The sequence below is a fragment of the Dermochelys coriacea genome, chromosome 3 (genome assembly GCF_009764565.3).
Source record: "Dermochelys coriacea isolate rDerCor1 chromosome 3, rDerCor1.pri.v4, whole genome shotgun sequence".
NCBI classification, from domain to species: Eukaryota; Metazoa; Chordata; order Testudines; family Dermochelyidae; genus Dermochelys; species Dermochelys coriacea.
In genome coordinates, this window is record NC_050070.1 from 84,552,052 (window position 1) to 84,577,776 (window position 25,725).

Consider the following 25,725-nt stretch of genomic DNA (forward strand, 5'->3'; position numbering starts at 1 on the left):
AATTTACTGTACACTTGCTATAGCTTCAAAAGTTGCTCGAAAGTCTAGAAATACACATGATCCATGATGTGAAAAAGAAAATTAACCAGGAGATGACACTAGTTACATCTGAAAGAGCAAGAGCAGGAAGCGGCCTCCCTACAGGTAAGGTGTTAAAACACAAAATGCATTTTTACATTTAGCCCTCCACCTCTTTTCTGCGTAGGAAGCATACCAAACATGGGAAGCCCAATCCTACAGCCTTTACATATGTGTGGGAGCTCTGGAAGGACTTGGGTTACAGTAGGCTTACCAGTTTTGTAGCTGCTTCCATCCATTTTCCCACTGGGGAACATGCGTCCCTAGCGGCACATGGAGGGTGGAGTGCAAGGATTCTACCCAGCCCTTGTGCAGGGTGTTAAGGTTCCTGTCTATCCTTCCTGCTTCCCTTTGCACCCATTCAAGAGCCAGGAACAATTTGTCCCACATACAGTGAAATCGTTGGTGAAAATTTACCATCATCACATAAAATTCCTTTCAGGTTTTGATAAAGCCCAGCCCTTTATGTGAAAATGCCCATACCTTGATTAAGCTACCATGTGATGAAGACTTGTACACTGGGGTTTCAAGCACCTGGCCCACTTGACATACTTATCCAGCCTGCTCACCCAGATTCAAATGCTGCAAAATCTAAGCTTTGACTATGTTTTTATAAAGCAAGTTTTAACCATAATTATTGCAAAGAAAACTTTCCAGATATGAGCTGTGGTGTGCCAAACTAACTCAAACTTTTTCCCCCGCATCTGCAGACAGCTTGAAACTGCTCCCACTTATCTCATTGGGGTGTCAATGCTTAAGCCAAATGATGACTCTTTAAAAGCCAGACTTCCAAGTCATTTAAGTGCATAACTTAAATTTATACATTTAGGATAACTGTGCAGATCCGGTAAGTGCATGCACAAATGGTCAAACAAGCAAGTGGTGGAAATAATGGTAGTTCTAAAAGTGGCTGGTACCATTTTTTCCCACTGACTGGTGTTGAATGCAACAGTAATTTTTCTACCCAAACATTTAGTTACTATATAAAAAGCCATATTCTACTTTCAAATTTCATGCAAAGCTCTTATTATCAGTGAGTGATCAATTGTGGATAGGGCCCTAACTGGTGCACCTGGCCCATAACAAAAATGTATTTTAGCCCTATTGACACCATGTATCTAACACCCCTGCTGCATAGAATCACATAATTTGTTTGTGGTGATAGTTACCTTCTGTTGCATACAGTTTTAGAAAGATTGAGAAATCCTAAACCACAAATAGCACAAGGTATCATTTTACAGGGATTAAAGATGGATCAATATTTTGTGACAGACATCTGTTGATGTATTGTTTGTTATGTGTTTTCCCTTTGCTCCTCCAGAGCTCTGGAAGCATCGAGTCATGCAAGAAAACTTCTCAGTTGTAAGACCACAAATAGTCGAAACATTTGTTCAGAGACTAATGGAAAATTACCAAGAATCTGATGTAGAGGTACATATATTGTGTTTCTATCCAGGCATAACTAATCTTTTTTTACAACTTTACTTATTAAAACCTGGGTCAGTCAGTGATGCACAAGGGAAACATCCTCTCTTAAATTTATGAGTTTACATTCAGATTATGTTAGTAATGTGAGCGTGTGTTATGTATGACACTGACTACCTTGTAATGTGATTTTGTTCAGATCTCACAATTGTAGTAAGATCAGGCGGAATTAGTACTGGGATTAGAGGCTTCTAAGCAACTATAGGAAAGTAGTGTTGGGGATTCAAAAGGCAGAACTCTTCCTTCTGAGTCTGTACTAAATCAATGTCCCCATGTGGTATTAGGAAGTACTCCTTTGCCACTTTAAGTCATTAAAGAACTGATGTATTCATTCTAAGAGTAGGGGTGTTGGCCCCAATGTCCTGGCAGTTTCCAAATTGGTAATTACATTTTTCATACCTAAAAATTCTTGTTGCAGTTTTAGTTGGAAAAGGTATTCATTTCTCATGTTGTATAGTTGTAATGGGCTTTGTGTGTGTATGTGAAGCTGCTTTCTCACAGACGGCTCGCAGAGAATGTAAGGGCCGCCCTGACAGCCAACTGGTAGACGCCTGTGTTTTTGGAGCTGAAGGACAAGGCTTTTAGTGTTAGCTTCTTAGAGATGTTTGTGGTTTATATAGTACTTGTCTGTTCTCTACAACACATGGATTTGTCACATACGTTGCTGTTCTTCACCCTGAGAGTAGAGGGCAGTTTCATGGTGGATGAAATAATCCCTGTATTTATCTTAAATTTATAATTTGGAGATCTTTAGGGATGAAAGGTATTTTTATAAATATGTGTTCAATTATAATGAAATATTAGGTCATAATCAGACCTGCTACCTTGTTTTCACTGAAATGTGATTCAGTATTGAGATGTATTACTTGGTTCTAGCGGTTTGCCTGTTCCCCATCCAAGTTCTGAGTGAATTGTGGGGGAAGTAGAGAAATTTCCCTCAGAGCTCTCCGATCTACAAGTGATCTTTTGGAATTAAGGTCTTGTCTGCACACAAACTTGCACTGGTTTAAGTTATTTGCTCCAAACCCCTATGTTGGACCCTCTTATTTCAGTTTGAGTCATTGATTTCAATTTAGCTTTAGACACTTTACATGTAGACAAGCCCTATGTTCTGGATGAATCTGCTCGTCTTTTTGGAAGCATTCCTTCCAAAAGTGCTCAGCAGGGTTTCTGGAAAGTGTAGGGTGGGGAGAAAAGTTTTATTTTTCTCTGAAGTATAATTTCTATGGAGGAGCAACTGATCTCCAAATGAATGGAAAAACTGAAACTAGGCAGTTCCCATATGGGAGTGTGATATGTCAAAACAAAATACAGAAACCTTGTGGTGGAGTGCGGAGGTGGACAGGAAATAGATGTAAATACCTGTGTTACCATAGCAGGGTATGTCTAAAATGACTAAAACTTAAGTTTAGGGTTATCAAGTTTTGGTTTTTTTTCTTTTCTTTTTTTCCAGATTACGTTTAAAAAAAGCCATTTACAAAGCTGCCTCACTGCACTAGGCTGTGACATCATGGCCAGAGAGCGCAGCAACTTTGAGACTTACTCTATGTTTTATGAAAATCTGCTTCAGCAGGAACATCAGCTACTCTACCAAAAAGAACAGGTACATGCCTGGTGCTGACTCTGTATTGCAGAGAGGGGAGAAATGTCAAAGAGATTTTGCAAGATGGGAAGCCATTGCCAAGTAACACTAAAGCTTTCAGGTGGTAAAATAATTGTAAGATAATTCTGCTGTGCTAGCTTAGTCACAATATGCCTTTGTGCTCTGTTTCAGGAACTGCATGTAGTAGAAGAAGGTGGAAGGCAGACTGATGTAAACCTTAGTCAGGTTGGTGGTGGTGATTTGTGTTCCAGTAGCATTTTAGAGGTCCCAGTCAGGATTGGAGCCACATTGTGAAGGGCATTGTATGAACTCATAAAGACCATCTTTGACCAAAAGAGCCTAGTTATTGCTTTGTTTGTCATGTTTCTGGGCTTGTAGATGCACTGCACCTTTTGTTGTTTTCTTTGTAGCCCAACTGCTCAGCAGATTACAGCTATCCCATTTGGGTTTTGTTCTTGGCAGAGTATGTGGATGGGAGGTCTTCAAAGAAAATCAATGTGGAAGTGGTGGAAAATTTTATAGGGAGCAGCCTTGTATCTAACCCAGTATTGCACCAATGTCCCATTATAGTTTTGAGGTTCCTATGCTGCTGGAGTTGTCATCTTTTGAGTGACTTGTAAAACAGAGGTGTTAACCATTCATGATTACTGAGGAACACAAGATGTTTTTTCAAAAGCTCAGAGTCCTGGATAATATCCAGTTTAGATAATTACATGGTCTTACTTAAAATTGTAATTTTAGTAGAAATAATTTATTCTCCCTTCCAAAAACTTCTGTGCAGCAAGTTTGATACGAATAGCTATTGTCTGAAGTAAATAGGATTAAATTCAATAAGGACAAATGCAAAGTACTCCACTTAGGAAGGAACAATCAGTTGCACACATACAAAATGGGAAATGACTGCTTAGGAAGGAGTACTGTGGAAAGGGATCTGGGGGTCATAGTGGATCAGAAGCTAAATATGAGTCAACAGTGTAACGATGTTGCAAAAAAAGCAAACATCATTCTGGGATGTATTAGCAGCAGTATTGTAAGCAAGACACAAGAAGTAATTCTTCTGCTCTACTCTGGACTGATTAGGCCTCAACTGGAGTACTGTGTCCAGTTCTGGGCACCACATTTCAGGAAAGATGTGGAAAAATTGGAGAAAGTCTAGAGAAGAGCAACAAAAATGATTAAAGGTCTAGAAAACATGACCTTTGAGGGAAGACTGAAAAATATTGGGTTTGTTTAGTCTGGAGAAGAGAAGACTGAGGGAGGACATGATAACAGTTTTCAAGTACATAAAAAGTTGTTACAAGGAGGAGGGAGAAAAATTGTTGTTCTTAACCTCTGAGGATAGGACAAGAAGTAATGGGCTTAAATTGCAGAAAGGGTGGTTTAAGTGGGACATTAGAAAAACTTCCTAACTGTCAGAGTGGTTAAGCACTGGAATAAATTGCCTACGGAGGTTGTGGAATCTCCATCATTGGAGATTTTTAAGAGCAGGTTGGCCTAACACCTGTCAGGGATGGTCTAGATAATACTTAGTCCTGACTTGAGTGCAGGGGACTGGACTAGATGACCTTTTGAGGTCCCTTCCAGTTCTATGATTCTATAATTGTATTTCACTCCAGACATGGTTGCATTTCAATAGGGGGTGAGCAATACCTATGCACAGTGTATCACTTTGAGATCCTCTAGGTGAAACACTCTAAAAATATGGTGCCATGGATGAACTTATACATGTTAACAGTTACCGTGGGGCAGTATCTTCCCTTTCTGAGGAATTTTCTATATTTAAAATATATCCCTTAATGAGGTGTTAGCTCACTGTGGTAAGATGAGGTAAAAATATGTCTTTTTAAGTACAACTAAAGATTTTACATGTTTACTTTAAGTAGACTATTGTGTGGAAGTCCAAAAACCCCTTCATTGATTAGGTTTGCAAAGTCAACCATTCAAAAAATAAGAAATGCTAGAATTACAGTTTTCTATTCAACTGTCTTAACCACGAGGCCAGTCTTCCTCTTTATAATCTGGCTGGTAGCCACCTCTTAAGCACCCCTTCATGGCCTGAGGTTGCTTTCAGGCCTCTTTTCCCCTCTTCGGGGCCTTTTAAGTGTGCCACATACAAACTCTTAAATTCAGTAATATCCCTCTGTAAGGCTGGATTTATTAATGTATGAAAATATTCAGAATAGATGTTTGCAAATCCCCATCAAGTCTCTGCTCCCAGGTCTTCCCTGCCTGGAGCCTTGTCCTTGAAAACTCAGGGTATCCTGCTGAAGTCTACTTGCTCCCAGAAACCAGTGACTCTGCTTGTTTCTCCCTGAGCATCCCCCTCTCTCTGCAGCTTCCTGCTGCTCTTATAGGAGAATTACCTGATACATGCTCAGGTGTGCCTCCTTAATAACTAGGGTTGGCTGGCCCCAGGCCTCTAGATCTTAAAGGGGCAAGCTACTCTGTTACACTCTTCCTGCAATCCTCCTCCTCGTTCACTACATACCTTCTGCATAAATGAGGCAAGGGTCCTATTGATAAGTCTCTTTTACAACAACACCCTGATTTTTCTCCAGAGCAGATCTTGTTGATGAACTGATAAAGCCCCAGTCCTGGGAAAAAAAATAGTATGTGATCATATAATTAAGGACCGTATCATAATTCATATGCTCAAGGGGGTTGAATTAAGGTTGCATGGGCAAGCTTGATTCTGGCATTTCCTAACTTCTGAGTGCTTGACATTGCAACCTTAATAATGTTCTTTTAACACATGGTGGGAGGATGGGGGAGGGGAAGAGGCAGAGCATGACTGCACGCACTTAGGAAATCACACAAACTCGGGGGGGGGGCGGGAATTCCACCATGCAGCATCATATTGAAACCCATATGGTTCATCAGCAGGATTGGGACATTTAGGTTCAGCCTCTTGCACTTGAGCTAATGGAGTAAGAGGTGGCAGTAGTAGCTTGTCAATTCTCTGTGTGGACCAGCATTAGTGGGGGGATGAGACACACACTTTGCCAGTGGGTTTCACAGATATTTGAAATATTGGTGACAGCAGGGGAATGGTGAAAAACTCAGGAATCTGGGGTTCCATTCCAGGCTCTGGAGAGCAGTGTGCTCTACTGGGCACAGACTCTTCTGCATCTTCCCCCAAACTGTGGCCCCTTCTTGCCCCTTTCCTACAGTCTGTCCCTGTACTGTCTCTACCCCACCCCAGCGCCTCATTGCAGTCCCATTCTCCTCACCCAGTCAGTCCCAGTCTCTACTCCTCAGGCTCCTCCCTGTCTCTGTACCCCATACACTAGCTGCTAGTCTTTGTCTGCCTCCTCAGACACTTCATCCAATATCAGTCTTACCCCCCACTCCATCTCTGACTCCTTAACCCAGTTCTTTTGTCTAGCCAGTCCGTCTGTCTCTCTCTCTCTTTGCCCCAGGTCTTTGTCCAATCTCAGTGTCATTCCCCCACTGGCCAATCTCACTATCTCCCAATCTTCCACCTTTCCTGTTTCCCTCACCATCCCGTGGTTCCCAGCCCTAGACTCCTTGCCCAACTGGTCCCAGCCTCTCCTTCCATACCCAGCTCCCAGTGTCCCCACGCAACCTGTCTCAGCCTCCTCTCCCACTACCACCTCTGGCTCCCAGTCTTAGCCTTGCCCCCTCTTCAGTTCCCAGTCCCAGTCTCCTTGCCAAACTAGTCCCAGGCTTACCAGATTCCTTCTCCCAAACTATCCCTTTCCCTCCCCCCACTTCAGCTTTGTTCCCTCTGCAATTGAATCAGATGGCTTCTTCCTCTACAGGGCCTGGCTTCCAACAGGGTTGGGGGAGTCCTGGACAGGACAGGTTCCCTGCTCTCAGTTTCGGTGCCTCGCCCCACCTTGGCTCAGAACAACTCCGACCAGCCATTACAGAGAACGTTTGGCTCTTCCTCTGAAGCCCTAGGCTGGCACATGCTCAGTTGCTCTGTTGGGATGGCATATGCACAGTCTGATCAGCACTAGGAGCTGTGAGAGCCTGGAGCATGTTCAGTGAGCTTGGACTATTCAGAGATTTTATCTCTCAAACGCTAAGTAGTCTACTGAGTATGTGTAAACTGTGATTATTTTTTGTCAAAGGCTTCTAAATTGGTCAATTTTTGGCCAGTTTTCACTAGGGTGGAAAAGGCACATCCCTGACACACAGACATACCAACAACAAGAATTTTTTAACATGGCAATTCTTATTTTAGCCTCATTCTTAGAAATGTCTGAACTGTTCTGGCTGAAATTTTCCAGAAGAATTTAACGTGAGGCAGACACCCACCCAGAAAAAATCAGTCTAAATGGTTAAAATTTGGCAAAGTTATAAGCAACTGAAAACTGGGTTCTATAATGGGAAGTGTCGGGCAATCATAAAAATAGTTGGTGCTACCAACCATGAGTATATTATATATTTTTTGCATATAAAGGCTTCTGGAATCAAATTTTTCAAATTGACCCCTGACTTTCTAATGTACTCACAATTGAGTATGAATGCAAACTGGTTGCAAATGCAATAGATTAAGGATGAAAATGAAAATTTATACATGTAATAACTACCTGCCTGAGCCTGCAAACCAGGCAGACAAATACATTCCATTAGTTGTGCTCCCATTCTGCTAACGTGGATGCCATCTCTAGGAATCAGATTGGTGCTGTGGTTTCAAGTAACAAGAGACCTACTAACAATACATTGCTGTTTAGTTGATTCTTTATTAAGCAGTCTGTGCCTGGAGCTGTACAAACCTATAAGGAGACATTTTACTTGCCCCAAGAAACTTACAACCTAGTAGTTTATTGTACAGCTTAGCAGCAGTTCCTCTGATTTCTATCTTCAAGGAATAGGGGCAGTTAGGGTAAGTGGGATCACGATTCACCAAAACTTCATGGCCCCACACAGACTCTTTCTCCTAATATCAGACTTCTTAATTTTCCTCCCTCAGCCCTCCCCAATATAGTTTCTCTCAATCTCTCTTACCCACTAGATTCATTGCTCATCTTCTTTGTCTCTTTCTCTCCCCCCCTTCATAACCACAAATAGACTCTTGGGTTTTCATATGTCGTTCTACATCTTAGCACCCTCAAAACATTGGGTCTGAACCTCGGGGATCCTTTGTATTCAGCCCCTTTAAAGGAAATAATTTCAAAGCAAATAGAGATATAAAATGTGGATGATTTTACAGAACTGTTTAATTACAGTAATGTAACCTTTCAGTTAGAAGTGGAGTCAAGCCATGAGGTTCATTTCTGTAGCTAAACTTTTTCAAAGTTCTGGGATCTTCAGACCAAGGGTTTTGGTTTAGACCCATCTCTAGTTTCACTGATTTACTTTTTTCTTCTTTGATAGATAGCAGAGCTGAGTCATGAGATGATTATGGAAATAACTGCTCTAAGAGCCAGACTCACTAATCTAGAAAAAGAAAATCTCTGTCTCAAAGAGGAGATAAGGAAAGAAGTACAAGATGAATATGAAACGTTAGTGCAGAATCTATTTGTGACTTGTTTACATCTAAAAGTAAGTACAAACCAAGTGGGTATCTGATAGGTCCCTTTTAGTTGCCATTGTATTATCTAGTATGTGGCATAGAAAGGAATGAATGAGAGAAATGGGCCCACAAGCTAAAGTGGATGAATGAATTACTGTTTATCTCTTTATGTACTTTGGGAGTATCTTGGGGAAATTTTCAGCTAGGGAGGTATGTGGATCTAGTCTGATGAAGAGAAGATACATTTTATAGGGGACTAATATCCCATTAAAAAGGGTGGGGACACTTGCTCTTTTTACCCACAGTGGTGAGAATGTTTGTTTGCTTTTAAATTAAAATTTAACTTTTAATGTATATTATTTTTCTTAATAACCTAGGGCCAACTTGTTATGCCATTCCTCATGCTGAGTAGTGCCTTACTTCCCAAATGATTCCTCCTGTTGATTTCACTGGGGCTATTTGAGGAGTAAGATACTACGCAGCATGTGTCATGGTATCACAATCCAGCTTCTAAATTGAAATGTAAGAAAATTACTCACTTGATCAATAACCTGTTCTAGAAGCAATCCAATACATAATCTTGGGGCTCTAGTTCAGGATTATCAGTGAGGTATCCACAAGCCCATTAATGCCCTGGAGGACGGCAAGGGTGGTAGCAAAATTACTTGCAGTCTCATCTCCCCACTCTCTCACTTGTTGTCTCTAGCATGAATCCATTTTGTACCAAAAAGCTTGTTCTTACAACATGCTACTCATTCTATTAAACACGTGTGTTTTGTGCATATTGGTAGCTTATCTACAAAGCTATGCAACTTTGACATGGGCTAGAAAAGACATGGGCTAGAATGTCTGGCTAGGGGAAGAAATCTGCTTCCTCATTCTGATACTTTATGACTCTGGGAAATAACTATCAGATAAAGCTTTCAGGTAGGAACTAAGATACTTCTCATACCTTCTAAAATACTGTGTGCAAGGGACTCCATAGGGACTGTTAGTCCATGTTCCTCTTTTTCCAGCATCTGATGAGCAGAATACAATCCCATTAAAAGGTGGTAAAAAATTTGCAGAGAAATGAAGGTCTTGCATATCTTATAAAAAGAGCCACTAATTCATTTAAATGCTCTGCTAGATGCATTTCAATGAGTTAACTGCATATTTTTATATTGAAGTATTATTTAGACTATAGTTTTATTAAATTCATATGCATGTGTCTTCCCTCCTCCATATTGTTGGCTTCTGTTTCTAATTGCAGGGGAAGCTAGATGACTATCGCCTTAATATGAGCCGACAAGTGTTTGAGATCATCAGTGAAGTGAGAAAAGAAGGGGTTGACAATATGATTGATTTGAAGAAAAAATTTGGTTCCACTGAAGATGATGATGGATTGAAAGTACATTTGTCTAAAGTAAGGGAGGGGTTTTGTTTTGTTTCTTTGTTTCTTAAGTGTAGGAATTATGGGCCCAAACCAAATGCCTGGATCTAAAACCTACTGAACTTTTGTGGTGGTTTGACTCTGAACTTGGCAACTGTCTTGTGTGTCTGTAATGGGCTGACCCAAAAACTTGCATCCTACTCCTGGTGAACTTTGGAGAGGTTGAGTTCTGGGTCTAAACTTTGCAGTTCAGGTCCATCTGAAGTAGAAATGAAAATGGAATTTATCCATAAAAGCAAAAGGACATTGTTATTATTTAGAGCAGACAATGTTCTCAGCACTGGACAAAAAGAGAGAGAGAAAGAAATTGGTATTTTAGGAGCTTTTAGTCTGAAATCTAGGAGGAGAATCAACATGAGAATAGACCCTTGTTCACAGGCAGACATACACAGGCCCCAGTTCAGCAAAACACTTCAGCGCTTGCTTAATTTAGCACAAGTAGTCTGGTTGTAAGTCAGAGACTACTCTTGTGCATAAAGTTAATCACAAGTAAGTACTTTGCTGAATAGTGATAGGGACCACTCATGTGCTTTGCTGAACTAGGGCCATAATCACTAAATCAAGTAATCCTATCTCTCCATAACTAGTCCATAATCTAAAAATTAGGTGTTCCAAAAGGTCAACATAGAAAGGGGGTGGGGGGGAATCTTATACATCTGAGAAAAGCTACCATAAATTCCATTTAACTACACATGGAGTGCCTACCAGCTTTTGGTCACAGTGGTAATACGAATAATAAGTAATAGTGCATTTAACCAAATCATTAGCTCCCCATTGAAGAAGATAATCCAGAGAAAAGAAACAAACTTAGATCATTTTTATGTCCAAGGCTAGTTCAATTCATGTGGGAAACTTGGAAGAATAGAGTTGTTGATGAGTCCATCAGTTAAGTCAAATGAGACCATCTTGGTCTTCCTTTGTCAGACCAGAATCTAATGTCTAAATACCTAAATCTATGATAAATTATAAAAATACACCTCCTGGTCTAACAAGTGCAAAAGCATGTGATGGGAAATGTAAATATAATGTGGCCACCCAGACCCATCTCAAGAATACAGATATCAACTAGCCTCCCAGCTGGGGCAATGTCAGGAAAAATAGGGGTCAGCTTCCCATATATCTTCTAATTTTGCCATATGCTGTTAGATCATCCTTATCAGGAAAATCATAAGTGGGGTGAAACCGGGTACTGAATATGAACCAATGAATACAACCCAAAAGCACCATTTGGGTAAATTTGGATATCCACAGAAAAATCTATGTGTTTTATCTCAGTTAGTAGTGTTTTATTTTTACACAGTTTATCTGTTTGTTCATTTTCTGTCTGTGGACAGTGTTCACTTCTGTTCCTTCAGACGTACAGTAACTGAAATTCATTTTGAAAAGTGCACTGGTTTAAATGGCAAAGTTTGAAGCTTTGGAAGTTCAGATCAGTTGGTGAGAAAACGTATTGTAAAAACACTGCAAGTTGCTTTAAGGGAAAGTGCCATTGTAAGAAGTCTCTCTTAGTGACTGTGATAATGTTGTCTTTAGCAAGAGCAGCTGCAGTTCTTGCAGGATGAAAACACAAGACTACATGAGCTGGTGTGTAAGCTGAAAGTCCTAAACTGTTGGAAGCAGACTATTCAAAAGGCACAACTCTCTGTAAAGCTGAGAAATGCAGAGAAGGTGAGAAGTCCTAATTCCTTCATTTTTACTATTGTCTTTTTTTTATTTTCTGCTTAAACTAGGGATTAAATTTGGCCAGCTTGCAGCAGCTAAAAAGCCAGTACTCTTTCATGGTGATTGTTATCTTGTGCTCCAAATTCTAAGCTTCATTTTAAAAGAAGTAAATTATGGTTGTTCACAGTCCAAAGGTTATTTTTACAGAGTGTAAACCTAAACAGAGATGTCTGCCTTAATCAGCAGATACTCTGAAATAACTCTGAGAAGTACTATGAACAGCCCACATTCACCCCATTGAGGCATTGACTCCAAAGACTAATTTTGACAATTTATATGTCAAAATTAATTATTTCACTACTGATCAAAGCAAATGAGACAGAAGAGGGACAACAATATTATGGAGATAAGTATAGTTTAGTGGGAGAGGATGGGTATTTATTTGTGGACGTAGTTTGGGAAAGTACTGCTTTTTTTGGGGGTAGAGGGGAAGGCTTAGGATAATTTGAATTCTGCTTTGGTGTTGTCAAGGTTCCTTCCCCACTCTGAACTCTAGGGTACAGATGTGGGGACCTGCATGAAAACCTCCTAAGCTTATTTTTACCAGATTAGGTTAAAACTTCCCCAAGGTAGAAACTATTTTCCTTTTTCCCTTGGACTTTATTGCTGCCACCACCAAGTGTCTAACAGATATATAACCGGGAAAGAACCCGCTTGGAAACATCTTTCCCCCAAAAATCCTCCCCAAACCCTACACCCCCTTTCCTGGGGAAGACTTGATAAAAATCCTCACCAATTTGCATAGGTGAACACAGAACCAAACCCTTGGACCTTAAGAACAATGAAAAAGCAATCAGGTTCTTAAAAGAAGAATTTTAATAGAAGAAAAAGTAAAAGAAATACTTCTGTAAAATAAGGATGGTAAATACCTTACAGGGTAATTAGATTCAAAACATAGAGAATTCCTCTAGGCAAAACCTTAAGTTACAAAAAGATACAAAAACAGGAATCTACATTCCATTCAGCACAGCTTATTTTCTCAGCCATTTAAACAAAACAGAATTTAACACATATCTAGCTAGATTACTTACTAAGTTCTAAGACTTCATTCCTGTTCTGTTCCTGGCAAAAGCATCACACAGAAAGCCTTTGTTTCTCCCCCCCCTCCAGCTTTTGAAAATATCGTGTCTCCTCATTGGTCATTTTGATCAAGTGCCAGCGAGGTTATCCTAGCTTCTTAACCCTTTACAGATGAAAGGGTTTTTCCTCTTGCCAGGAAGGATTTTAAAGGTGTTTACCCTTCCCTTTATATTTATAACATGCCCCCCAAAACACAGATAGGGTGAAACACTGGCTGGGATTTCTTCCTGGAGCTCTAAGAGAAAACAGAGTTAATAAGACACAGGCACCTCTAAATATACTACCAAGTATATAAAGACTAACTATTTTCCACATCTCAAAGACTATTTTAACCAGTTGATTCTGGGAAACTTTCACGGGAGAGTGCATCAGCCACTTTGTTAGAAGCTCCTGAGATGTGTTGGATGTCGAAATCAAAATCTTGGAGACCTAAACTCCACCGAATAAGTTTTTTGTTATTTCCCATGGCAGTATGAAGCCACTGTAGCACAGCATGGTCGGTTTGCAAGTGGAAACGCTGTCCCCAAACATATTGGCGTAGCTTTTCCAGAGCGTAGACAATGGCGTAACATTCTTTTTCACTGACTGACCAGTTGCTTTCCCTCTCAGACAGCTTCTTGCTGAGAAACACTACAGGGTGGAATTCTTGATCTGGTCCTTCCTGCATTAAAACTGCTCCCCCACCCCACTTAGATGCATCTGTGGTTACTAGGAATGGTTTGTCAAAGTCTGCGGCCCTTAGTACAGAGTCAGACATGAGTGTCGCTTTAAGCTGGTTAAAGGCCTTCTGACACTCTTCGGTCCACTGAACGGCATTTGGCTGTTTCTTTTTGGTTAGGTCTGTCAGTGGGGTGGTGATTTGGCTGTACTGCGGTACAAATTGCCTGTAATAACCAGCCAAACCTAAGAAGGATTGAACCTGTTTTTTTGACTTTGGGACACTTTTGGCTAGCATCCACTTTGGCCTAGACAGGGTTGATAGTTCCTTGACCCACCTGGTGTCCAAGGTAAGTCACTCTGTTTAGGCCTATTTGACACTTCTTAGCCTTAACAGTTAGTCCTGCCTCCCTTATGCGCTCGAAGACTTTTTGTAGATGTTCCAGGTGTTCTGCCCAGGAATCCGAAAATATGGCCACATCGTCAAGGTAGGAGACTGCATAGTCTCCTAATCCCACTAGGAGACCATCTACAAGTCTTTGGAAGGTGGCGGGTGCATTTCGCAGCCCGAAAGGGAGTACATTAAATCATACAGCCCAACATGTATGGTGAAGGCTGACCTTTCCTTGGCAGATTCATCTAGTGGTACCTGCCAGTACCCCTTGGTTAAGTCCAAGGTAGAGATGAACTGGGCCCGTCCCAGTTTCTCTAATAGTTCATCTGTGCGTGGCACTGGATAGTTGTCTGGGCGAGTTACAGCATTTATCTTATGGTAGTCCACGCAAAAATGTATCTCCCCATCTGGTTTGGGAACTAGAACCACTGAAGATGCCCATGCATGGCCAGAGGGGCGGATTACACCCATCTGTAACATATCCTGGATCTCCCGTTCTATAGCAGTTTTAGCTTGAGGAGACGCCCGGTAAGGTTGGACTTTAATTGGGTGAGCATTACCTGTGTCAATGGAGTGGTATGCCCGTTCAGTCAGTCCTGGGGTGGCTGAGAACATCGGGGCGTAGCTAGTGCACAGCTCCTTGATCTGGTGTTGCTGCATATGCCCAAGGGTCATGGAGAGGTTCACCTCTTCCATGCCACCAGCACTTTTCCCTTCATAGTAAACACCTTCAGGCCACTCAGCGTCATCTCCTCCCTGGGCTGTAAACTGACAAACCTTTAATTCTCTGGAATAAAAGGGCTTTAGAGAATTAATATGGTATACCTTAGGCTTTCAGTTGGAGGTGGGGAATGCTATGAGATAATTAACAACTCCCAGGCGCTCTTGGACCGTGAATGCCCTTCCCACTACGCTTCCATTTTATGGGCCTGGAGCGCCTTTAAGACCTCGACCTGGTCCCCTACTTTGAAGGAACACTCTCTGGCATGTTTATCATACCAGGCTTTTTGCTCTTTTTGAGCATCCTGTAGGTTTTCTTTAGCAAGGGCTAGAGAGGATCGGAGGGTGTTTTGTAGGTTAGTTACAAAGTCCAGAATATTAGTTCCTGGAGAAGCTGTAAATCCCTCCCATTGCTGCTTCACCAACTGTAATGGCCCCTTAACCTTGCAGCCATATACAAGTTCAAATGGTGAAAACCCTAAACTGGGATGTGATACAGTTCTGTAGGCAAAAAGCAACTGCTGCAACACTAGGTCCCAATCATTGGAGTGCTCATTTATGAATTTACGTATCATGGCCCCCAAAGTTCCATTAAACTTCTCCACCATGACATTTGTTTGATGGTGGTAAGGAGTGGCGACCAAGTGATTTACCCCATGAGCTTCCCAAAGGCTTTCCATAGTTCCTGCCAGGAAATTAGTTCCTGCATCTGTGAGGATGTCGGAGGGCCAACCTACCCTGGCAAAAATGTATGCTAGTGCCTGGCACACACTTTTAGCCCTGGTGTTACTCACAGTTTCCCTCCGCTCCGAGGGTATCTGGGAGGTATCTGGACCTGAGGACCTCTGGTGTGATTCTGGTGCAATGAACTGTAATCTGTTGGGATTTTTGGGGCAGTTGGTCTTTACATGTCCCGGCTCGTTACATTTAAAACATCGTCCATGATGGTCACTGGGGCGAGGTGGGTTGCTGGAGAACGGTGGGGCCTTGGGCTGCTGCCGGTAGTAGGGTGTGGTCTGAGGTTGGCCCTTCTGGTGTCTGCTCCAACTGCGACTAGTTTTTTTCTTTTCTGCCACCTCCACCCATCTGGCTCCAATCTCCCCCGCCTTGATTACAGTTTTGGGCTTCCCATCTAGGATGTATCTTTCTATTTCCTCAGGAACACCCTCTAAGAACTGCTCCATTTGCATTAGGAAGGGCAAATCTTCTGGAGATTTAACACTTGCTCCTGATATCCAGGCATCCCAATGTTTCACAAAGTGGTAGGCATGTCGGATAAATGACATGTCTGGTTTCCACCTTAGGGCTCTGAACCGCCGACGGGAATGCTCGGGGGTTAGCCCCATTCTGACTCTCGCCTTGGTTTTAAACAGTTCATACTGGTTCATGGGTTCCTTAGGCATTTCAGCCGCCACCTCAGCTAAGGGTCCACTGAGCTGCGGCCTCAGCTCTACCATGTATTGGTCTGTAGAGATGCTGTACCCAAGGCAGGCCCTTTCGAAGTTTTCTAAGAAGGCCTCGGTATCATCACCTGCCTTGTAGGTGGGGAACTTTTTGGGATGGGAAGTGGTACCTGGAGAAGGATTTCTAGGGTTTGTTGGTATATTCTGCTGAGCCTTTGCCTTCTCCATCTCCAGTGCATGCTTCCTCTCTTTTTCCTTCTCCTCCTCCACATGCTTCCTCTCTTTTTCCTTCCCCTCCAGTTCTTTGTCCCTTGCCTCCAGTTCTTTTTCCCTTGCCTCCATAGCTCTCCTATGGGCAGCCTCTTGTTTTTTTTTCTACCTCCATAGCTCTGCCTCCAGTCTGGCTAACTCCAATTTGTGTTGTGTCTTGGTTTCTGTCATCTTTGCCTCTCTGTTTTTAACTAACTTTACACCCAAGAGTTAGAAAACAAACAAAAAGAAAATCTTGGCTTGTAAAATTTTGCTGTGCTGTAATATGATACCTATATTCTCTGATAGTGATTGTCAGCCTACAGAAAAATCCTTAAAAAAACAAACAAAAACAAAAACCCTAACACCTTTGTCTCCAGGCAAATAGACAGAAAACTCCTCTATTTGCTCTTAGGTAAAAAAAAAAAAAACCTTCTTCAGATTTGGGAAGATTTATGAATTTCCCTTCAGGAGGTTAACTACCCTGCCTTTAGGTAGAGAAAACTCCAGCTCACAAAAGACAATTGCCTTTTGTCTCTGCTCTGGCCCACAAGCAGAGAAAAAAAAAAACCTCTAACTACTTTCAGCTTAAAACCCGCTTTCCAGCAGCCCAAAGGGAAAAAAAATATTTCCTTTTAAAATCTGTGCTTCTGGTTCAAAAAATCTCAAAATGATTTCAAGTTAATCCCACTGCTCTGCCACTATGTCAAGGTTCCTTCCCCACTCTGAATTCTAGGGTACAGATGTGGGAACGTGCATGAAAACCTCCTAAGCTTATTTTTACCAGCTTAGGTTAAAACTTCCCCAAGGTACAAACTATTTTCCTTTTTCCCTTGGACTTTATTGCTGCCACCACCAAGCCCAAACCCTACACCCCCTTTCCTAGGGAAGGCTTGATAAAAATCCTCACCAATTTGCAGAGGTGAACACAGACCCAAACCCTTGGTCTTAAGAGCAATGAAAAAGCAATCAGGTTCTTAAAAGAAGAATTTTAATAGAAGAAAAAGTAAAAGAATCATCTCTGTAAAATCAGGATGGTAAATACCTTACAGGGTAATTAGATTCAAAACATAGAGAATCCCTCTAGGCAAAACCTTAAGTTACAAAAAGACACAAAAACAGGAATCTACATTCCATTCAGCACAGCTTATTTTCTCAGCCATTTAAACAAAACAGAATCTAACACATATCTAACTAGATTACTTACTAAATTCTAAGACTCCATTCCTGTTCTGTTCCCGGCAAAGCATCACACAGACAGAGAGCCTTTGTTTCTCCCCCCCTCCAGCTTTTGAAAATATCGTGTCTCCTCATTGGTCATTTTGATCAAGTGCCAGCGAGGTTATCCTAGCTTCTTAATCCTTTACAGGTGAAAGGGTTTTTCCTCTGGCCAGGAAGGATTTTAAAGGTGTTTACCCTTCCCTTTATATTTATGACATGCCCCCCAGGTGTGCATGGTGCTTATTATTGAAGGGAACTACAGGGTATTTAAGAAAAGCAGAATGGGATACAAGGTTCTAATATAAATTAAGGAAAAGATGGATGGAGCTCAAAGATTACTAAATTAAACTGAAGTGCAGATGAATGGTAAAAATATGCCTTCTCTCTCTGAATGTGGTTGGACGGAAAGAAACATATAGTTTACTGACAGTTACATGGATTATTTGGCTCTATAAGCCAAACCAAAGAAAGGCAGAATGATCATACTTGTTAATTTAAAATTTGTAAAGGCAGAATGGTATGTGTGTGTGTGTGTGTGTGTGTTTAAACCAATGTACAACTGTATGTGCATACACTTTGTTCATTTATGTCAAGGAGATGCTAAATAGGTGGATGGATGATTGATTAATCAAAAAAGAGACTGAATTAGACTTCTAGCATGTGGATCTGAAATAAAACGATGGTTCTCTATGACTTAAAAAAAATTAAAGCAGGAAAAATTAATGGGAATGTTGGTTTTGTTAGTTTAAATTGAGACAGCAAACGAGATAATATATATGGTTGACCATCTTAAAACCTGAAGAGGGTAGAACAGATTCTCAGCTGTGTTAATTCATACCAGAAAGCCCAAAAAAGAATCCAATAAGTGTTAACTTAGTGACAGGAAGGAAAGAACAAAATATTGCTTTGTATAAAGACTTGATGCTTATTGTACAAAAAGTCATTTTATAAAGCGTTACTTTACATGATTCAACTAGCCAAAACAAATGCATGGGCCTGACTTGCTGTGTGCTACTCTGAATTCTTGGCAAGGCTGAAACTGGAGTCTGCATGTTTTTATTTCATCTTGTAGTCCTAGGGGCAGGTCAAGATTTATTTACTGAGCGAGAGAAGCGCAATACTGCAGATTACGTCACAAGTGAGCAATATTCTGTTGCTTTGGTTGAAGGAGCACCCCATAGTTGGTCAATGCAGTCTCTATAGCTTAGGAGCGTTCCTGGATTCCTCAAGGATGCTGAGCTCTTGCATAGCAGCATCTGTGAGTAACACTTTCTACAACCTCCAGTTGGCTAGGAGTCTCCGTCTCATCCAGGTACGAGAAGGATAATTTGACCTCCGTTATTCATGCCTGCATCACATCTCGGCTGGACTACTGCAAAGTGATCTTCCTGGGTATGAAACCTTCAGTATTTAGGAAATTCCGACTAGTACAGAAAGCTGAAGCTCATCTATTCAGCAACCTAGGCTACTGCAAGCACAGCAAGCCTATCTGCTGTTCACTATGCTGGCTACCCATAGAATATTGAATCAAGTTGAAGATCTCGGTCCTTATTTTCAAGATGACCCTGGGCCTAGGCCAATGGTGGACAAACTTTTTGGTATGAGGGCCACATCGGGGTTCCAAACTGTGTGGAGGGCCAGGTGTAGTGTATTAAATTGTTCCCCGTAGGATTGTGCTACTTACATTGTACTATTTACGGCTGCCAGTCCTGGTGCTCGGAGCGGCATGGTAAGGGGGTGGAGGGGGTTGGATAAAGGGCAAGGGGTCCCAGGGGGCAGTCAGGGGACAGGGAGCAGGGGGCAGTTGGATAGGATGGAGGTTCTGGGAGGTGGTCAGGGGATGGGAAACAGGGGGTAGGATAGGCATGGGAGCCCTGGGGGCCCTGTCAGGGGGCGGGGGTGTGGATAGGGGTTGGGGCAGTCAGAGGACAGGGAGTGGGGGGTTGGATAGGGATTGGGGTCCTGCGGGGGCAGTTGGGGGGGGTCGCAGGAAGGGGCAGTCAGAGGACAAGGAGTAAGGGGGTTGGATGGTCAAGGGTTCTGAGGGGGGCAGTCAGGGGGTGGGAAGTGGGAGGGGGTGGATAGGGGGCGGGGACCAGGCTGTTTGTGGAGGCACAACCTTCCCTACCTGGGTTGTAGTGTATTAAATTGCTCCCCGTAGGAATGTGCTACTTACTTACAGCTGCCAGTCCTGGTGCTCCATGAATAGCACGTTCCTATGGGGAGTGATTGAATACACTACACCCCGGTGGCTCTCGCAGCCATGCTGCCCAGCAGGAGCTCGCAGCCCCTCTGCCCAGAGTGCTGGAGGCATGGCGAGCTGAGGTTGCGGGGGAGGGGAGACAGCCTCCCCAGCCGGGAGCTCAAGAGTTGGGCAGGACGGTCCCACGGGCCGGATGTGGCCCACAGGCCGTAGTTTGCTCACCTCTGGCCTAGGCCATTGGTATCTAAAAGATTGACTGAGGTTCCAGAATGAAGACTAGTCAACAACTTTTGCTGGTCTGGCACAATGGAACTCTCTACAATAAGGGTAAAACTCATCTGTGCAGGAGACAGAACCGTCTCAAGGGCTGGCTCAAGACTGTGTAACCTACCATTCTCTAACATAAACATACATGTGTGTGTGTGTGCGCGCGCGCAATGGAGTGCATTTTGTTTGGGAGACAAGCTATATCTATATAAAAATATTTAAATCCAAAACAAAGCATTCTATTTCACATACTTCTTTGCATGCAAATATTGGGAAAGGATGAGAGAGCAAACACTTGATGGATGTTCGTCACATTCTTAGTGTACTAGTGAGCGACACTCAGATACTACATGAATAAAAACTTGCACAGAATAGGATGGCAACATGGACAGTGTTAAATACTCAATATATAACTTTTCTGGTCAAGAATCCAGACCAAAACCAGGGATGGTTTTTAAGTATAAACCTAAACAAAGCCACCTCCTCCAATTTGTAGTTAATTCTTCAACATCTTATGTAACATAACTCTTATGTAATTAAATAACATCTTGGCTTAAAAGAGAGTCAAACCATTAGAAAATGGCAAGTGAGGCACTAAAGCTGTTTAACAACCAAAAGGATTAAAGAATCCATATGTTTCTGCTGAGAAGAGAGGGGGGAAAAAATTGGGCTGACCTTGTGATGTGGTTCAGGATTATGTATGAAGTGTCACGTAAATACCACAAGATCTCTGAGACTCGTATAGACTTTATCAGAAGCACATGTGACCATTTAATCATAGTATCCTATAACATATTGGGGTCCTCCATGCAGGATGGAAAGTCAGTTGCTACCATTCAAAATAAATGTATCCTATACCTCCTACTGGTCCTCCAAAAAAACCAAGGAAGATCAGATTTTGTATTCCTGATATTGCTTATCCTAGAAATGCCATGGAAAAACACGTCATTTCCGTTTTTACAGAGAAATCTGTATTTTTTACATTTTATGAAAATATAAAAATATATTAACTTTTAACTACATTTTACTGAAAGTACCAGTCACTTATTCAATGCGCACAACCTTTTCCTCCTGTGGTTGATTTTTTTGAATGTGCTGTAAATTTACATAGCTAAACGTACTCCAATAAGCTGTTTCCAGCATACAGAGGTTACTCAGTGGCATATAGGGGTTTGTGTTTAATGCATCTCAAATTTCACTTCAGCCTCCAGATGTAAGTAATTAAAGTTATGAAAAGATGCCAAAAACTTTAAAAATCACCCTTACAGACCATGTTGCTGAGTTTGGCAAGGACAAATTTCAAATTGATGGTAATGTGCTGTTCTGTACTGTATGTGACAAGGCTGTAGATTACATTTGAAGGCACACAATGGAAGACCATGAGGAAAGTGCTAAACATAAATGGAATGAAAAGAAATGAAGAGGTTGAAACAGCAGGGTCATCGACAACAGCAAAGAAACAATGCACTGTGACTGGATCATTCTATTTATTTTATTATAATGATTGATGGCATTGGTAGGCTTTGAACTTGCTTTAAAAAACTGTAAATGGTATCAATAAAACATTGTGTTCAACTGATACCTATATATATTGTGGCTAGGAAAACTAATGTTCAGTGTTTCATTTTAATTGAGTAAAAATGTGAATTTTATGGTTTGGTTTTTTCTTGGAGAATTTTTGGGTTTTTTTAATCACAGAAAACTAGGATCCCTTAAGGGCTTATCTACACACAAGTGTAATGTTTTAACTACACTGGTACAACCCCCTCGTGTGGACACCATCGCCAGTATAAAGGTGCTTATACTCGATGTAAGATGTCCTTATGCTGAGGTCTGGTCTACACTTAAAAGTTAGGTTGGCATAGCTGTGGCACTCAGGGGTGTGAAAAACTGCCAACCTAAACCCCAGTGTAGATGCAGCTAGGTTGAAGGAAGAATGCTTCTGTCATCCTAGCTACTGTCGCTCAGAGAAGTGGAGTTCTTAAAGTGATAGAAAAGAACTTTCCATCACTGTCAGAAGCACCCTCACTAGAGGCAAAGCTATGGTGTGGTAGCTGTGCCACTGTAGTGAAGACATGGACTCATATAAGTGCATTCACATTAGAGGTTGTACTAACCTTGAATATTTTGGTAAAAATTTATATATACCTATCACATACCTAACCCAAATAGTTCTATCCATACAAAATCTGTGTGTAAACCAAGCTTTAGAAAAAAATGAACAGAAACATACCAAACAAGCCCCCAAATACAAAAGCCCCCAAAATCAAACAAGCACCCCTAAATTTTTCAGGCCTTCTTTTTGAATCAGAAAGAAACAAAAAGGGACTCCCGCAACTTATTAAAAAGTCCTTGCAGGTCACCTTTCAAGTAATCTGGCACTATTAACAATAGAGGACCATGGCTTTCATTCCTTAATTTTATTACATTCTTTTTGTTAACAGGAGGCCCTTCAAAACAAAGAAGAGTGTTTGAATGCCAAGATGCTGGCAGAACAAGAGGTGCTTTTATTTCGTCAGCAGCTGGTGGCTGTAAGGAAGGCTCTGGCAAAATCTCAAGCAGACAATGAAAGACTAAAGAAACAGTTAGATACACAGGTACCTAAAATAATGGTCCTGACTCATTCTACGAAGTGGGTCAAATAATCACCTCCTTTCAATACCACTTACTTCAATAGAGAATTTTACCCATTGCCTTTCAAGAGGGAAATACTTCCTGAAACAATTGAGGGACAAGTGGAAACTGAAGCTGAAGATGTATATGTTTTGACTCTACCAAGCCATATATATTGGTTTGAGTGTTTTTTACAGGCCCTGTTGTAGTCAGAGAGGAATATAGACAAGCTGTTAGGGATCATATATAAGATTTATATCACCTCAGCAAAATGACAATCAAAGATTTTAAAGGGTTATTTTATGAAAATGAAGCTGTAAGATGAAGATGTGAACTGTCCAAGAGCTTAAGAATATCTTCTAAAAGCTAAATACCTGTATTAAAAAATAACTCCAGTACTCTATTGCTGATAATTATTTTAAATAAGAGAGAAAAAGAAAACCCAATGTTTATTCTCACACACAAAAAGTTTAACTTAGGCCTTGTCTACACGAGAGGGTTAAGTTGATTTAAGTTACGCAGTTTAGGTTATGTAACTTACCAGAGCAGGGAGCTCCTTTCCAGGCATTGCTTAAAGGTGATGTGCAAAGGAGAAAAAAGTGAGCGTCCGCCCTATTTTGTTTCTGATTCCGAAAGTTTGAGGATTGGTTTGTTTTTAATTCTGCTTGTTTTTCTTACATGAGAAAGGAATGAGTCTTCAAGTTCTGTTGCCTGACATATTGTTTCCATGTTATAGAAACACTTGCTACAAGAAGTAGAACATAGGATGACTCAAGAAGCCCGGAACAGGCAACAGCTGGATGTGATGAAAGCAGCAAACATGGAGAAGATGCTGGAAGACATGGGGCAGAAAGAACAGAGGCTGCAATGTCTGACTGAAGATGCTGAGAAATCTTCTAGAATAGTGCAGCTTCAGCAAAAACGGATCAAAAAAGAAATGCGGCAAGTAAGCGTATAACTACACCTTTAAACACTTCAGCATGTACCATGTTGTTAAGGAAGCTAGCATTCCTTGAGAAATGAACTAGGGCCTCAGTATTGGTTACCAGCTGCATGTCTTTCTCTGAGCAATGCTGAATGTATCCCCTCCAGTGTCCTGGATTTCACAGTATAATCTGGATTTTGGGAGTTATTGCCGCCTCCTTCTGCAGCCCTGCCAAACTAGGAGATGTTTTGAAGCGAGAGACACCCCCACAAACTGCCTTTGGGTCTAAGGAACAGTGCACTGGGTTGGGGCCTAGGAGACCATGAGGTCTCTTTTCCAAATCATCTCTTCCAAAGTTTTTTATATTTGTGTGTACTTCACAACTCCTACTATTGAGCATGGCCTTGAATCCCTGTCCTCAGAGGCAAGTATTCTCCCCATTTTACAAATAAACTAATGGAGAGCTCACACAAGGTCACTTCTGACTGAACTGGGGATAGAATTGTATTTAAAATGGCAAGCCTAAATCTCCTCCACTCATCCACGATGTGCCAAACCTAAGTATTTGTAAGCACCGTTCTAACCACTAGATCATGCTCCCTTCCTAGAACTGGGAGTAGAACCCCGGAACACTGATCTCCAACATTCTACCATCATTTAGCAAATAGCTGTGTAATCCACTGGCAAATGTGTGTCACATCCCCTCGCTAGCTGCTGGTCTACAGAGAGGATAACATGGAATTCTTTAGCTCTGTACTAGGAATCTGAAAACTGAGGATTCAAGTCCTGCTGGTACTTTGTTAGTACATTGTGGAATTTCTGTCCTTCCTGATTTCTTTTTAAACAGTTGGTTTAATGAGTGAGAAAACATCCTTAAAAACTGCTTTATAGTTAAAAAGCCCCCAAACATTGTATCACAATTGACCGATTATCCTATTGGGATCCAGGAAGTGGGCGGGTGAAGCCCATCCACTGCTAAAGGATCCCCCCCAGCCTAAAAGGGGGATCCACAGGACCTAGATACCAAATAATTCCGGGGGACAACTAATGAAATAACAGGGACAGGAGTGTGGTCAAAGGGTCAAACGAAGGGAACCGGACGGGGACACCAAGCAGAGAACCCCGGACAGCGCCCACTGCTCCTCAAAGGTGTCAAGGGAGTCAGAGGACGCCGCCCAGAGGAACTCTGCCCGGATACGTGAACGGACCGAGGATCGGAAATAGGCCCCACAGTCGCAGGAGACTCCATTGGCCAATCTCCTCAATCTGGTTTTATAGATGGCCATTTTAGCTAGGGCCAGGAGGAGGTTGACCAGGAGATCCCATGACTTTGTGGGGCCATGGATAGGGAGTGCATAAATAAGAAGGTGAGGGGAAAAGTGCAACCAAAAATGTAATAAAATATTGGTGAGTAGTCAGAATAGGGGCTGCAGCCTGGCAAACTCCAGGTATGTGTGTGCCAGGGTTTCCCTCATGCCGCAAAAGGGGCAGGTGTCTGGGATTGAGGTGAACCGCACCAAGAACACGCCCGTGCTCACGGCTCTGTGAAGGAGCCGCCAACTGACATCCCGGGTGGGCCTCGGGACTAAGGTGGAATATAGGCTGGCCCACCGGGGCTCCTCACCCTCCAAAGGTGGCAGGAGGTCCTGCCTTTCTGTATCGGGGTGGGACGCGAGGGTGAGGGTGTGAAGGATGTGGAGCATGAGCGTGTATAGATGTTTTCTTGGCACGGTTTGAATGCAGACCGGCTGCATCTTGTGCAGCTGGCTTACAGTGAAGGGGTGAGGGGGTCGGTGGGGTCCACGGGGCAGGGGTCCAATTAAAAGGTCCGGCGGGCCTGGGGTAGAGGGTGTGCAGGATCCGGTTGAGATAAATCCGAGCAGCGGGCGGCAAAGCGGCCTTCACCTCCTGAAGTATGCGCCGGGGAATACAAGGTCTGGAAAGCCCCATGCGCTTAGTGAGCATCAGGGGATCCAGCTAGTCTCCCCGGTCATAGTCCAGGAGGTCTCCGACTCTTGTGACTTCTGCCAGGACCAACCTCTGGCGCACTGAGTGGGACTCCGCCACCTGCACACAGAGCTGGGGGTTGTGTAGCAGGGGCTCCGCGAGGAGATCTGCCCCCTCGGTGGCCGCCACGGACCTGGTCGTTGAAAACAGTTTCCAGGTCCGGAGGAGGCCTGGTAGAAGA

At 42.3% G+C, this 25,725-nt stretch overlaps 1 protein-coding gene across 3 annotated transcripts in view; it reads left to right on the forward strand.

Moving 5' to 3' along the window:
* LOC119852731 overlaps nt 1-25,725 on the forward strand; it is a 143,634-nt gene that overhangs the window by 102,927 nt on the left and 14,982 nt on the right. For all 3 annotated transcript variants that reach the window (XR_005291796.2, XM_038394346.2, XM_043510788.1), the window contains 9 exons: nt 24-144; nt 1,400-1,509; nt 3,017-3,166; nt 3,338-3,391; nt 8,513-8,680; nt 9,904-10,056; nt 11,617-11,751; nt 22,444-22,596; nt 23,349-23,558. Coding sequence is in view for 2 of the 3 variants with exons in the window: in XM_038394346.2 (XP_038250274.1) it covers nt 24-144; nt 1,400-1,509; nt 3,017-3,166; nt 3,338-3,391; nt 8,513-8,680; nt 9,904-10,056; nt 11,617-11,751; nt 22,444-22,596; nt 23,349-23,558 (1,254 nt within the window). In the remaining variant the exon portion in view is untranslated. The remainder of the gene's footprint in view (nt 1-23; nt 145-1,399; nt 1,510-3,016; nt 3,167-3,337; nt 3,392-8,512; nt 8,681-9,903; nt 10,057-11,616; nt 11,752-22,443; nt 22,597-23,348; nt 23,559-25,725) is intronic.